General features: G+C 49.7%; 1 protein-coding gene across 4 annotated transcripts in view; it reads right to left on the bottom strand.

Moving 5' to 3' along the window:
* Positions 1-14,599, bottom strand: part of PLEKHB1 (pleckstrin homology domain containing B1) — a 44,161-nt gene that overhangs the window by 19,862 nt on the left and 9,700 nt on the right. For 3 of the 4 annotated variants that reach the window (XM_025186956.2, XM_025186955.2, XM_025186959.2), the window contains exon 5: positions 7,911-7,950. In XM_025186956.2, the coding sequence (XP_025042741.1) occupies positions 7,911-7,950 (40 nt within the window). Of the gene's footprint in view, positions 1-5,610; positions 5,843-7,910; positions 7,951-14,599 lie in introns of those variants that run through there. The other variant, XM_075919571.1, reaches the window with a different exon arrangement.

The following is a 14,599-nucleotide window of genomic DNA, read 5'->3' as shown; positions in this document are numbered from 1 at the left end:
TGAATGGGAACTGCGGGCAGCAAAGTGGGCTGGGCTACCACAGCTCCCATTAGGCAGGAAGGGCGAATCGCAGCTACTGGGAGTTGCGAGCAGGTGTGTCTGTGGACACTCAGGTAAATCAACCGCTCTGCGGCTAATCCTGATGAACCATGTGCAGCCCATCAGCTGGGGTTCCTCACCCCTGCACCACACCATCGCACCTGCCAATCTCTTGCTTTACCCAAGGGTCACCTCCGGAGGAGAGAACTCAGCCCTCCCCAGTCTCACTCTTCTACTTTAGTCACATGGCCACCTGCTACGTCCATTGAGAAAGCTCCGCTTTGACGGGGACAAGTCTCACGTTGATGTCATACTTCGAGGACTCGGCAAACAGAGCAGGGTGAACCTGCATGTGTGAGGTGAGACCCCCTGCAAGAACTGCAAACTCGGCTACGTGTGGGACAGACGAGACGATGCATTGCCTCCAGGTGCTCAAACTACATGTCCCTTAGGGAGCTCTGCAAAGCTAGGCACTGCAGGAAGTACCACCCAGTGCGGCCTGAGTGGCGGCCCCCTCCAGCCTACTGATTGGCCCATGCCAGTCTATAAACCAGGAAGCCATTACAGGGAGCTGTCTGAGCACCAACGCAGATTGCCTGCTTGTTTCCACTCCAGATTTTGCTTTACTGTGAACCTCAGACTCCAGCACCCGACCCTGGATCATCTGCTATCTGCCTCCTGTTTGCAACGTAGTGCCTGACCCTGACTTCCTGCTGTCCTAACCCCGCTCATCACAGCTCTGCTCCACATCTCCTGACTACAACTAAGTCGCTGATCGGCACATGCTGGCCACCAATGGCAGAGCTTTGACATGTGCTTGTATGAGCCATCACAAGAATAGATGCTTTGCTTTAGCTGACTATAAAGATATGGCCTTGGGTAGACTGGTGTGGGATGTATCAATGAGATGCCCAGGCTAACAGAGCTGAGCTTTAAGGAGCATGCTTTGAATGCAGGTCATGCAATGGCAATTAAGGATTTTGATACTGGGAATACTGTCCCACTATTTGGCCCTGTAAACACACTGAAGATGGTGTATATGGAAATGACAAGTTTTCTAATGTGGCCGCCATATGTTGTCCATGTTTCCCAACCATACAGAAGCATTGTAAGTGTTACTGCTCAACAGACACTTAGCTTAATGCTCATTTTGTCATCCCTATTGTTCCATAGGTAGTATTAGAATCACAGTATCCTAGAGTTGGAAGAGAGCTCAGGAACTCATCTAGTCCAATCCTCTGCTAAAAGCAGGACCAACCCCAACTAAATCACCCCAGCCAGGGCTTTGTCAAGCCAAGACTTAAAAACCTTTAAAGATGGAGATTCTACCACCTCCCTAGGGAACTCATTCCAGTGCTTCATCACCCTCCTAGTGAAATAGTTTTTCCTAATATCCAACCTAAACCTCCCTCACTGCAACTTGAGACCATCGCTCCTTGTTCTGTCATCAGTCACCGCTGAGGCCTTGTCTACACTGAAAGGAAGTTCACTGTTGTCGCAATCGATCTTCTGGAGTTTGATTTAGTGAGTCTAATTAAGACTAAACTGAACTCAGAGGGCACCCCTGCCAGCATCTGGTACTCCTCCTTTTGTGAGGAGTATGGGAAGCCGATGGGAGCATTTGCTCCTGTTGGCCTCCCTCTGTGGGGATGCTGCCAAGCTCAGCTTACGGTGAGCCAACTCCAGATATGTATTCTGTGTAGCTGGAGTTACATACCTTAAGCCGAGCTGCCGGGTCTAGTGTAGACCTGGCCCAAGAACAGCCTTTCTCCATCCTCTCTGGAACCCCCCTTCAGGTAATTGAAGGCTGCTATCAAATCCCCCTTCACTCTTCTCTTCTGTAGACTAAATCCCTCAGTCTTTCTTCATAAGTCATGTGTTCCAGCCACCGAATCATTTTTGTTGCCCTCCGCTGGACTCCCTCACAAATGCAGCGCTGGCCCTGGCTTTATGACGGGCGACGTCCTCATCAGCTGTAATAATCTGGAACAGCATATGCCCTAAGTAACCAAACTTCTCCATGGATTTGGGATTGGTTTTAAACAGGGTAGAGGTGTATCTAGGGAACATGCTGGTGCTGCCCTTCGGTTCTCTTTAGGCTGATTATTTAAGCTCTGTTTTACCGCTAATTGGGGATGGAAACTATCGCTATGGATCTGTCTGTGTCAGAAAGCAACTGTCACAGATAACAATTCCAGACGTCTCCAGGATCCCCCTCTACACTGCAGCCTCCCACTAACACTAGTCACCACATACACAGCGTAGCATCTGACACCTTTAAAATGCTTCACAGGCACTACTTAATCCTCAGAAGGAGCTGTCATCACCCTCATTTTACAGGGGGAGAAGCTGAACTATAAAGAGGAGAAAGGACTTGCCCAAGGCCAGAGAGCAAGTGAGTAGCAGAGGCAGGATTAGCTCTTGAGAGTTCCTTCTTCAGTCTGGGCAGACTGGGTGAAATCCTAGCCCTCCTGCCACCAAAGCCTGGGCTTCACCCACGCTGCCAAAGGCTCATTTTGTTTTCATTCAGTCAAATTTCCCATTGAAAGAACCTGTGATTTGGCCCACGATATGTATCAATTTTCTTAATATCCAATTTTGTTATTTTCCTGGAGATAGAAGATAGTTTAATTACCAGGGCCAGGCTAGGTTCCTCTTGGAAGATCAGTACCTACAGTTATTTTAGCCACTTCCCTGCGGCGTTCAAAAACCAAAATAAACCCACTAGTAGCTTGATAAATGTTAGCCAGTTGCCTTGACGCTGCCTTTCCTCCAGACTCACTCATTCGTACACAGTCACATTTCCCCAGGATTCCAGGGGCTATTGATCTTTTTCAGAATGAATTTGTATAACAGGAGAAAGCAAGAACAACTCCTGAGAAGCTTGTGGGCTCCCAAGAAAAGTATCCTCTGGAGCAGCCACAGCAGGCAGGTCTCTCAGGCTCCAGCCATTGTGTTCTGAAGGACAGCTCCAATTTATCCTCCAGCACAATGAAGAGGATCCTCCAGGCCCTCCCATTTCCCTTCATGGTGATAAATCTGGTCAGCAAGTTCATTTGAAGAGGTCAATTCAAAAAGCTGCTGCTAATTCCATCCCCAATTAGCAGCCTAGGAGGATCTTGGCTTTATGAATGGCTGTCAGACCAGAGTGTGAAAGCATTTATGTTCTACCGATGCTCTGAACAGCACTCCCTCTCTCCCAGCTGCGCTGGGCGGTGTTGTTTTCCCGTGGCACTTGACTCCCTGGGATGCAAACAATACAAACAGGAGCCGACTGGAGCCACCAGGCTTTAAAAAAAACCCTTCTTTTCATAGGCCTCCCCAAGACTTGTCAGCCAAATAGAGATGCCTCTTCTGCCTTCCAATTACTTCTTTTCTCTCTCTTTCCAGGGGGGCCTCTATCGGCCTTCTCACACCGCACCCTTCTTCAGGGATTCAGTCCACTAACCCAAGCTAGGCTGCACTGGGGAGTTATTTCAAAATAAATTATTTTGAATAATAACTCCCGAAATAACACTTTCGAAATAAGCGTTATTCCTCTTCGCAAGCAGGAGTTATTATTTCGAAATAACAAGCCCTTTATTTCGAAATAACGGGCTTGGTTAGTATGGATGCTCGCCTTGTTATTTCGAAATAACTCACCGGTGTAGACATGCACCCAATGTCCTAATATGTTTTGCTGGCCATCTCCAGAAACTCTTTGCCAGAACAGTAACATCTGTGAAGGATTTTTTTGGGAGATGGGGGATGGGGGGTAGTTCTTTTGGAGACATTTCTATGGGAACCATAAAGCCCAAATGTAGATACAGTTATATTAGCATGAATGGTTTTTTGGGGGGGAGATAGGGGGTTTCTTTTGAAGATATTTCTATGCCAACCAAAGAGTCCAAGTATAGAAGCAGTTGTATCAGCATGAACGCTTGGGAAGGGCATAGCTTATTTTGCTCAGGGAACTGGTATGAGCCATGCTGGCAACAGCCCCTTTGTTCTGTATGTGTGCCAGTGAAAACTGTGTCTATGCTAGGAAGATTTACCAGTACAACTGTATCATCTACACTTTAAGTGTAGGTAAGACCTTAGACTTTTGTTGGAGTAGCATCTGCTACGTGATGGACTATTCTCTTCAGAGGTAGAGTCCTCATGAAACTGGAGTGCAATTAGGGTGTCTTTTACTATCAGTTTCACTGCTCAATGGAAAATCCTACCACTCTGAGCATGAAATAAGCCAGTCTTCCTTTTCTTTGTTCCATGCAAAAAGAATAAACATTTTGTGTGATGTCATGGTGACAAACTAAACAGTAAAACCTTAGTCATAATAATATCTGGTTCTTCTATAGTATTTTTCATCATAGAACTCAAAGCATTTTACAAAATAGGTCAGCATCATCTCCATTTTACAGACTGGGAAACTGAGGCACAGGGTGGTGGAGTGACATGCCCAGGTAGTGTTACCCAGCAGACCAGTAACAGAACTGGGAATAGAATCAAGATTTCCAGAGCCCAAGATCAGTGCTCTGCCCCCACTGCTTTTCTTTATGGTTAGACACTTCACCTTAACTCTTCCCAATTACACGTTTTTAAAATAAGGTCTCTATGGACATAATTTTCTTTTATAAATCAATAATATAACACACAAACACATTTCTTATACAGCTTTACATCAAGCCCAATTCTCTCACACCAGTTTTATTTCATCGGCATCAGTGGATCAGTTCCTGTATACCACTGGCGTGAGATCAGTCAGGTCCACAGTCCACAAGTTTTACACATCGCATGGAGTAATATCGATTCTACCATCTAACTTGTCTCCTGACCACTGCGCAGAGCAGAAATATTGTGGCTGGACTTTGTAGGATTTCTGCCTTGGCTTTTATACTATACTCCAAACAAGGACATTAGCAAGGCACATGCAGTTGCATAGAGAGGATCCCAGCATGGAGGGCAAGGGGGAAGTGTCTGATCAATCCAGAGGGAGATGGGCTGAGGCAAGGAGCAGTGGGCACAAGATAAGATGTGTGACACTACCGCCACAATCCGCCCCAAACCCCTACTGCAAACAGATGGCTATAGGTAAGGCAGCAAGCAGGTCCTTGAATGCCACCCTGCAGCTCCTCAGGAAACCAGCTGTAGGAGAAGCTCGGACGCAGAGCCTCTCATGCCTGCTCCCATGTCCCTAGGACCCAGCTCCCAGCCCCATGTAAGCAACCAATAGACTCCTGCAGGCATGATGAGCAAGCCGCCCCCCAATGAAGGGGTGGACCAGGATTCCAGATGAGAAACAAGCACAGGAGCATCAATGCCACCACTATACAGAGACAGTGCAGGCAAAGCAAATGGTACGAAGGCGACACCTGCGTCTGGCCATGCCCCAAGGAGACAGTGCCAGTCTGTCACAAAGTGGCTCCAATAAAAAGGCTGGCAGCCACTGGATTAAACCCCGTTAGCCAATCCCCTTTTCCCTGAACTACTCCCCTCCTCCCCCAACATCCCCACCCCACAATCCTAAATCCTGTCCCTGAACAGACATCATACACTTCACAGGGCCCTTAGTTTATCCGATGCCCTTTTAATCCACGTTACCCCCCGTCCCACTCGGATGAAGGGGGCTCCTGCTCTAGCTTTACTCAGCCAGGAGCAAAGCCGTCCGAGGCGAGGCCTTGGCTGAGCCACGCTCTGCCCCTGGACAGAACAATTCTCTCATTATCTTTAGGATCCCGGCAGCAACATGCACTCCGGCAAGCGAGAACAGACTCCTCTTTGTGGGGTGGCCGGCTGCTGCCAGCATAGGCCTGGCACAGTCGCTCTGTCGTGGGCAGAACCAAAAGTATCTTAGACATTCAAGATGGAAGAAGCCTCTTGGGTTCGCGAGGCCACCCCTCCTTGGGCCAGGGCTGCTCCCTACAGTACATTTCCTCATGCTTTTGTCCACTTTACTACTATTTATACTCCAACCCTCTGGTTATAAAACTGAACATTACACTAAATCACCACTTGCATTTGCAAGGCCGCCAGACCATGGTTGCTAGGAGGAATTGAACTTACGATCTTAGGGGCTAAAGCAAGGATGGGGAAACTCAAGCCCAGGGGCCAGATGTGGCCTCTAGCTTGCCTGGATCTGGCCCCCAAGGCTCACCCCCCCCTTGCACTGGGGAGCCTGTGCTGGCAGTCTAGCTCCCCCTACTGTCCCACCACCGAGATGGAGCACACACAATATACTAGACCAAAAAACAGGACTATGTAGCACTTTAAAGACTAACAAGATGGTTTATTAGGTGATGAGCTTTCATGGGCCAGACCCACTTCCTCAGATTAAATAGTGGAAGAAAATTGTCACAACCATATATACCAAAGGATACAATTAAAAAAAAGTGAACACGTATGAAAAGGACAAATCAAATTTCAGAACAGAAGGGGATGGGGTGGGAAGGTAAATGTCTGTGAGCTAATGATATTAGAGGTGATAATTGGGGAAGCTATCTTTGTAATGGGTAAGATAATTAATGTCTTTGTTTAAACCTAAGTGTAAAGTGTCAAATTTAAGCATGAATGAAGTGTCAAATTTAAGCATGAATGAACTGTCATTCATGCTTAAATTTGACACTTTACACTTGGGTAAGATAATTAATGTCTTTGTTTAAACCTATTACAAAGATAGCTTCCCCAATTATCACCTCTAATATCATTAGCTCTCAGACATTTACCTTCCCACCCCATCCCCTTCTGTTCTGAAATTTGATTTGTCCTTTTCATACGTGTTCACTTTTTTAAAATCGTATCCTTTGGTATATATGGTTGTGACAATTTTCTTCCACTATTTGATCTGAGGAAGTGGGTCTGGCCCACGAAAGCTCATCACCTAATAAACCATCTTGCTAGTCTTTAAAGTGCTACATAGTCCTGTTTTTTGTTCCAGCTACACCAGACTAACATGGCTACATTTCTATCACTATTCTACACACGATATACTAGGCTGGGCACCCCTAGGTTCTGGTGTGTGAGGGGAATGTGGGGAGTGTCGTTCTCCTTCTCAGACAGAGGACGAGTCAGTGAGGTTTTTTTTGTGTGTGGCCCTTGACTGATTTTTCTGGGGGTCAGTGACCCCCAACCCAAAAAAGGTTCCCCACCCCTGAGCTAAAACCATGAGCATCTGCTGCATGAGCTAAAAACCAGCTGGCCCTCAGTTAAGGATCGCTTCATGCTCTCTTGTCAGTGGTCTCAGTGCCTCTGGGTTACACATCCATGAGACTCATCTTGTTAGGCAGCTGCAGCCTGGTGTATCTTTTTAGTCATGCCCAGCCAAGCCAAGTTCAAGAGGTAGCACAGTCTAGTGGACAGAGCCCCCTAGACTGGGGTTCTAGTCCTACTACAGCCAATGACTTTCTGCAAATTACTTTCCACCCCCCATACCCATTGTCTACCTTGTATATTTATGTAATACATTCTTTGGAGCAGGGATTCCTCATACTCTTTGTCCCCACGGCACCTTACAAATAACTGGTAATGAGAGTGAGCAAAATTATTAAGAAGGTCCTGACTGAAGGCCTTTTCATTGCCTTGGATCAGACCTTAATTACTGTTCATAAATCAATTCCTCTCAGCCACTCTTCTCTGGTCACTGTCCAGTTTGTCCATCTCTCTTTAGCAAAGTGCCCAGAACAGCATGCAGTTTTCCAGGTACAGTCATGTCTCTTCCTGCATCTCTGGGAGGGGATGCCTTTGTGCACACAGCCCCCCATCACACTGCTCCATGGACTCTCTTTGGGGACAGGGGAGAAGGGTGTAGGGCAGAGGGAAGAGGAGATGAAAGGAGGCAGCTCATTAGTTGCAGCCTGTAACAAAAGCCCTATGAAATGGAAGTAGGAAAGACTCACCGGGGTGTTTTTCGCCTCCAGCAGTGCCATCTTCCAGGCGCTGTAAACAAAACAGGACAACATGTGAGCAAAAACGTGCCTGGAGCAATTTTAAAACTGCATCACGGCAAAGATCCGCTTTGGTTCATCTGTCAACGCTGCTCTGCACTCAGCACAGTGGCTATACCCTTCCTTTCCCAAAGGGGCCAGAGACTTTCCTGTACCCCAGAAATAAACCAGGGCCTGGGAGGAGAACCTGTGCCCCTGGGAATCTCCTTAGGTCGAGGCTGTTCTCCTTAGCTGTCAAGCTGGCTATTGGGATTGCAGGTTTCAATTTGGCCCCACTTCTCCTTTAAAGTGACACTGTGCAATTTCCATGTTTATTATCCATTGGTGACTGCTGACCTAAATGGCAGCTGTTTCCAAACCAGGCCTTTTCCTCTGACAGTCTCCCAAACCTCGTTCAGACCTGGAAACTCAGCTGGGTTCTTTATGCCCCAAATGTCATCGCCTGCAATTAACATTCTGCAGCGGGACCCAGGCGGACCCAAGAGAGGCAAAACAGAACAAAAAGGAGCAAAGACTGGTGTATGCCAAAGAGACCAGCAGAGAAAAGTCAAAGGCAGACAAGCAGCTGAGCTGTGGAATAAGGAGCCACTTTTACTTAGCCTCCTCTCTGACCCCATGTTCTCACTTTAAGAATAGAGTCTATTTTCAGCGGTGTATCACGTATGATGGGGCGTCTCAGTAAATATGCAGACATGCTACTATGTAGTGGAATTAGATGCAGTACTGGCCCCTAGACTGCATGTAGAAATAACTACAGGGAAGCTCAGTATTCCACCATCTGAATCTTAGGACTCCTAAGGCAGACCTCACTGGGGTCTGCCTTGGGAGCTCGATCAATCAAATTCCTTACAGCTAGTTACATTAATTAATATAGTTAACAGCCACCTCTATTCATGATACTTCTCTGGTACTCTTTACTGTACAGGCTGAAACTCTCTAGTCCGCCACCCATGGGACCTGACCGATGCCAAAACAGAGAACCTGCTAAACCATGGGAGGTCAATATTGTCTAGCACCATTACCAACACTTCCACTGCTTACGGGGCTCATAGGAGACATTTAGGGGGTAAATTAGAGCTAACTAACATCACAGAACACAGAGAGCCAGGACTGGTGGCTGTAACCAAACTTTATGGGACTGTGGGAAACTTGGCCATATCCATGATATGTGGACATTCAGCTAATTAAAATCATGCTGGACCACCGATGATGCGAGATCAGAGACAAAGGTGCCATTTTGGGAGAGCAGGGGAGAGAAGGGGGGACAGCAGCCAGCAGTGAGAGGCATGCACAGAATCCAAGTACAGTACTTTCCCCTTGCTCCCTGATAGTTAGGGCAACAGGAAGAAAAGCAAGCTGTGTCCTGGTACGCATGGCTGTTGCTCACTTGCTCTCCCAACATGGCACTCTTAATCAGAGAGTGCCCGACTAGAGAGGTTCAACCTGTAATATTTGAGACCCTGACAACTTTTAGGCTGTGTCTACACTGGGCCACTTATTCCGGAAAATCAGCCACTTTTCCGGAATAAGCTGCGAGCTATCTACACTGGCCCTTGAATTTCCGGAAAAGCAACGATGCTCTACTGTACAAAATCAGCCGCTATTCCGGAAAAGCTACGCTGCTCCCGCTCGGGCATAAGTCCTTATTCCGGAACACTGTTCCGGAAAAGGGCCAGTGTAGACAGCCCAGTAGTCTTTTCTGGAAAAAAGCCCCGATCATGAAAAAGGGCTTTTCCGGAAAAGCAGCCTGCCAATGTAGACGCTCCTTTTCCGGAAAAACTGAAAACGGAATAGTATTCCGTTTTAAGCAGTTCCGGAAATTCATGCCAGTGTAGACACAGCCTTACTGTATATATCAAGCCTTACTGTATATAGTCTCAAGGCTTGTGGAGGGGTAACAGCAAGATTCCTTTGATGGGTTCACAGTCGGGAAGTCCCCCGGGCTTACTGGAAGTTGTCACAGTACATGACCCCAGCTTAGCTGGGCATGTTTGTGTCCCTGTGACCTTAATGCTGTTTGACAGCCCCACTAATCTTTAATTCCCTGTTAGCTCATCCCCCTGGGGCAGCACAGTAGCCAGTGGTGCAGCTGGGCCATGTGATCACAGCTTGTCTCTCATCTGGCGTCTAGCCTCCGATTATGCTTTAACACTATGCAAATCACTTCCCTTTTCACCTGGGACAAGGAGGGGGAAAATGGACACACAACAGGCCAAACACACACCTGGAGTAAATCACTTGAGGTTAATTGAGGTGCTCACACCAATGAATTTGGCCCCAGGATGTTGTATGTAGCTCACCAGTGATGGGAGCAGCAGTCTGGTACTATGGTGAGAGGCATCATTATATAGAACCCAGCTAGCCTGATGGTAGATTTGGCCCCAGAATGAAGCCAATGATCAAGGCTAGAACGATTTGCAGTTATGTCACATTGCATTCTCTGTATCTTTTTTTTTCCTTCTGCAGCATCTGAGGAAGTGAGGTGTAGCTCATGAAAGCTTATACCCTAATACATTCATTAGTTTTTAAAGTGCCACAGGACTTCTTGTTGTTGTTTTTTAATTATTATTGTAAAAGGTGCTGGATTGAGGCCTCTAGTCCCTAGGGTTGTCAGTTACCCAGAATTGCTCATTGCGGTACTACAAGCCTCTTTCGAAAGAGAGCGTCTAGACTACAAGCAGATTTTTCGAAAAAGAGAGCTGCTTTCTCGAAAGAGAGGCTAAACGCTCTCTTTCGAAAAGCACAGTTTGCATTCAATAGCACCTTTTTTCGAAAGAGTACTTTCGAAAAAAGGCGTTATTCCTCGTAAAATGAGGTTTTCCGCGATCGAAAAAACTGCCGCGTTCTTTCGCTTTACTTAAAGAAGAACGCGGCTGCAGTCTAGATGCAGGTGAAGTTTTTTCAAAAAAAGGCTACTTTTTTCAAAAAAAACCCTGTAGTCTAGACACACCCTAGGATAACATGGCCCTAAGGCAGGGGTGTCCAAACTTTTTTCAAAGAGGGCCAGATTTGAAGAAGTGAACATGCGTGAGGGCCGTCCCCGCACTCTCAGCCCCAAGGCGGAGGGCCCGCAGGGTCGGAGGCGGGCAGAGAGCGCAGGGCACGCCGGCCTCACAGCGGCCCGGGGGCAGGGCGAACCTGCAGCCGAGCGGGGAAGCGGGGCTGTGGACGTGCCCTACAGGGCAGGCTCTAGGACCGCGGAGGCCATGGGCGGCGGCGGCGCAGCCGGAAGCGGCACGCTGGGCGCGCCAGTTCAAAAGAGCACCGGGGAGCCAGGAGAGGTGGAGGAAGCGGGGGCCGTATTAAATCGGAACACGGGCCGCAATTGGCCCGCGGGCCGGACTTTGGACATACCTGCCCTAAGGCAAGAGTCCTATGAAGAGAGCCATGCAGATAGCTATGACTGTGCAGCTCCGGGTGCGGGTTACGCATGGGAATTGCTGGGGACGGGACAGGCGTACAGGAGGCTGGCTGGACGCATTCTCCCCTCCCCAATTAATTCCACTTTTCCTCTAAGTCCAGCAAGATTCTGTCTGAGGCTGGAGTAGACCTGCCAACCAGTGGGGCAGGCAGCCACCACGAGTACCATGGCAAAATGTTATAGACGTGGCTCCGTGACCCAGAAAAGGCGGGGCCTCAGCCAGAAGGGGAAGGACCGGGGCCAGCTCTCAGCACCACCCAAACTACCTTCCCCCCCACAACCCTCAGAGCTGCATGGAGCAACACTCCAGTGGCAATTAAAAGGGACCCAAGGCTCCGGCTATCACCATAGCTGCAGGAGCAACAGTGGTGGCCAGAAGCCCTGGGCCCCTTTGAATTGCCAGGCCCCAGGACAACTGCCCCCTTTGCCGTACCCCACTGCAACTAGGGTTGCCAGATAGACCCTGCCAAAAAAACAGACACACTTGAACGTGGGCGGGGGGGGGGGGAGGTGTCCGGGGGCTGCAGGACTGGCCAGGAGGAAGGAGGGGGAGGGAAGCAGAGCTGGGGGGGTGTCGGGAGCCGCGAGGCTGGACGGGAGGAGAGGGGGGCCCAGAGGAAGGGAGGTGGGAAGTAGACCTGGCGGGGGGGAGCGGGTGCAGCCACTGGCCACAGCCGGAGTTCTTCGGGCTGCGCCCCCAGCAGGCACTCCCTTTAGTTGCGAGCAGAAGCCGAGCGGGGGCGGGGGTGGGGCTGGGAGTCACTCCCCCCGCCCGGCTTCTGCACGCAGCCAGAGGCTCCCAGTTAGGAGGCGGGGCCGCGATTGGCGCTGGGAGCCGGGCGGGGAGAGTGGCTGGGAGTCCCGGCCCCCGCCCCGCCCCACCCAGCTTTTGCACGCGACCACAGGGCTCCTAGTGCCAATCCCAGTCACTCCCCCGCCCCTGCCTGGCTTCTGTCCAGCAGCCAGCCAGGAATTCAGAAAATACCCGACATTGCACATGTCTGGTATTTTCTGAATTTTTCTACCGGACAGAGGGTGCAAATACTGGATTGTCTGGTAGAAAACCGGACACCTGGCAACCCTAACTGCAACTGTCCCTTAGTACAAGGGACCGCCCTTCTTTTTTCCATCTCTGTCCAAGATCAGGAGTTGCTAAGTGCTGCAAAAATCAGTAAAAGTACCCCTGGCGAATGTAGACGAGTACTGCTTAGTATTATTGCTGGTAACGACAACAATAATAATTCATATCAGTGTAAGCGGGGTCAGGGTAAACTCTATCCTGACATCTGGTGGTGAACTGTGGAAGTGGTGCAAAGAGACCTCAGGGGCTGAGCCCAATTTGCATAGACACACCCACCCTGTCTAGTATGTGCTCACAGCAGCCCAAATGGTCACTTTGGCCATTGTGGGATCCCCAGTCTCTCTGTTATTGAGGCAGGGGGGATAAAAGTGTTGTTACGCTGATTATGCGAATCAAGGACAATGGAACGGTGGAACTGTTTATGACAGAGGGATTCGCCATAACCTAAGTAGCACTCGCTAGACAAGGGGCATCGGTTCCAAACCCAGTCAAATTGAGAAAAGCTGGGCATAGGTCTTTGTACTTGGTGGCAGGGCCCTGAACAATACCAATTGCACCCCCTTGTCTCTCCACTGTGGAATATCAGAGTTAATTTGGATTCCATTAGGAGTTAAGCTGTGGAGTTAACTTCACTGTGGGCCAATGGAGCACTAGTGCTAAGTTATGAGCTGAAATCACCGTGCTGTGGACGAGAGCTGAAATCACTGTGTACTGTGGGGAGCCTGGCGCTGGGCTACTAGCTTGCAAGGGACACCCAGCAAGCGCAGGTGGACAGCAGAGCAGTTTGCTGGGACGACTGGTGAGTGCAGGCGCACAGCAGATGCAGCTGGCGGGGGCGACCTGCAAGTGCGGGCAGATAGCAGAGGGGCTGGCACACAGCAGATGCAGCTGGCGGGGGCGACCTGCAAGTGCGGGCAGATAGCAGAGCGGCTGGCACACAACAGATGCACCTGGCGGGGGCGACCTTCAAGTGCGGGCAGATAGCAGAGCGGCTGGCGGGGGCGACCTGTGGCTAGCAGGAGCGGCAGGAGCGACCAGGGCGACCTGTGGCTGGTAGGATCGGCAGGAGCGACCAGCTGGCAGCCAGGAGCGTGGACTGAGACGGTTGGCGGAGCCAGACAGTGAAGGCGGCTCACTGGACGACAGGCGGAACCATCGGCGGAGCCACCACCGGACCACGTAAGGTGCATCGATCCCCACCCCTCCAGGTTGGGATGGTGAAACTCTGCCAGGTGAACTTTTGAACCCTGGGGCGGCACTGACCCAGGGCAGACACTTTTGAGGTGTTGGACTTTTGGGACTTTGGGGGGGGGAGGGATTTGTGGCTGGGGGGAGGGCCTTTGCTCATGTTTGGTCTGTAAATCTGAGTTGCGGTGTTTCCCCAATTTAATGCAGATGTCGGTTACCTCACCTCATGTTATTAAAGGTTTGCTACTATACTGAGGCTCTGTGCTTGCGAGAAGGGAAGAATTGCCTCTTTTGAGCCACCCAGAGGTGTATGTAAGATTTCCCAGGTCACTGGGTAGGGGCTCGTGCTGGTGTTGTATTACCTTGTTGGGAGGAGACCTCTAGATACTGAACCTGGCCCTTGCTGCTATTTACTTGGCCTGGCAGAAGGGTTACATCAGGAGAAGGGGTGGGGCAGGGGTGCTAAGAAAACAGTCCCTGTCCATGTTGTCAGCCCTATGTGGGAACATGCTCCTCTCACCATGTTTGTGTTGTGCAGGAGCAGGCTCCATTAACTCTGCCTGATTCCTGTCCCCTGGGGCTCATATGCAAACACACCTACTTCGAAGTAGGAATAAGAGATCCTCCGGAAAAGGGCTTATTTTCCGGAGAATCACGTCTAGACTGGCACTTTTCTCCGGCTTATCTCCAAGCCGGAAAAAAGCGGCAGCCATGTTAATGCAAATACCGCGGGGGATATTTAAATCCCCCGCGGATTTTGCTATTCCGATGTGCTGCATTAGCATCCCTTTTCCGGAAGGGATGCCAGTGTAGACACAGCCACCATGTCTCCCAGGAGGGGGGTGTCTCTTGCAACAGAACAGTGAGGTACATGCATCTAGCAGGTTTCTGAGCCCTGGCCATGAATAAGAGTTAAAGCACACAAGAGAAAGGCCTGGTATAAAATGGGGG

This window comes from Pelodiscus sinensis, chromosome 1 (genome assembly GCF_049634645.1).
Source record: "Pelodiscus sinensis isolate JC-2024 chromosome 1, ASM4963464v1, whole genome shotgun sequence".
Classification (NCBI taxonomy): domain Eukaryota; kingdom Metazoa; phylum Chordata; order Testudines; family Trionychidae; genus Pelodiscus; species Pelodiscus sinensis.
The sequence above is the reverse complement of the archived record's forward strand: the minus strand, read 5'-3'. Positions and strand labels throughout refer to the sequence as shown.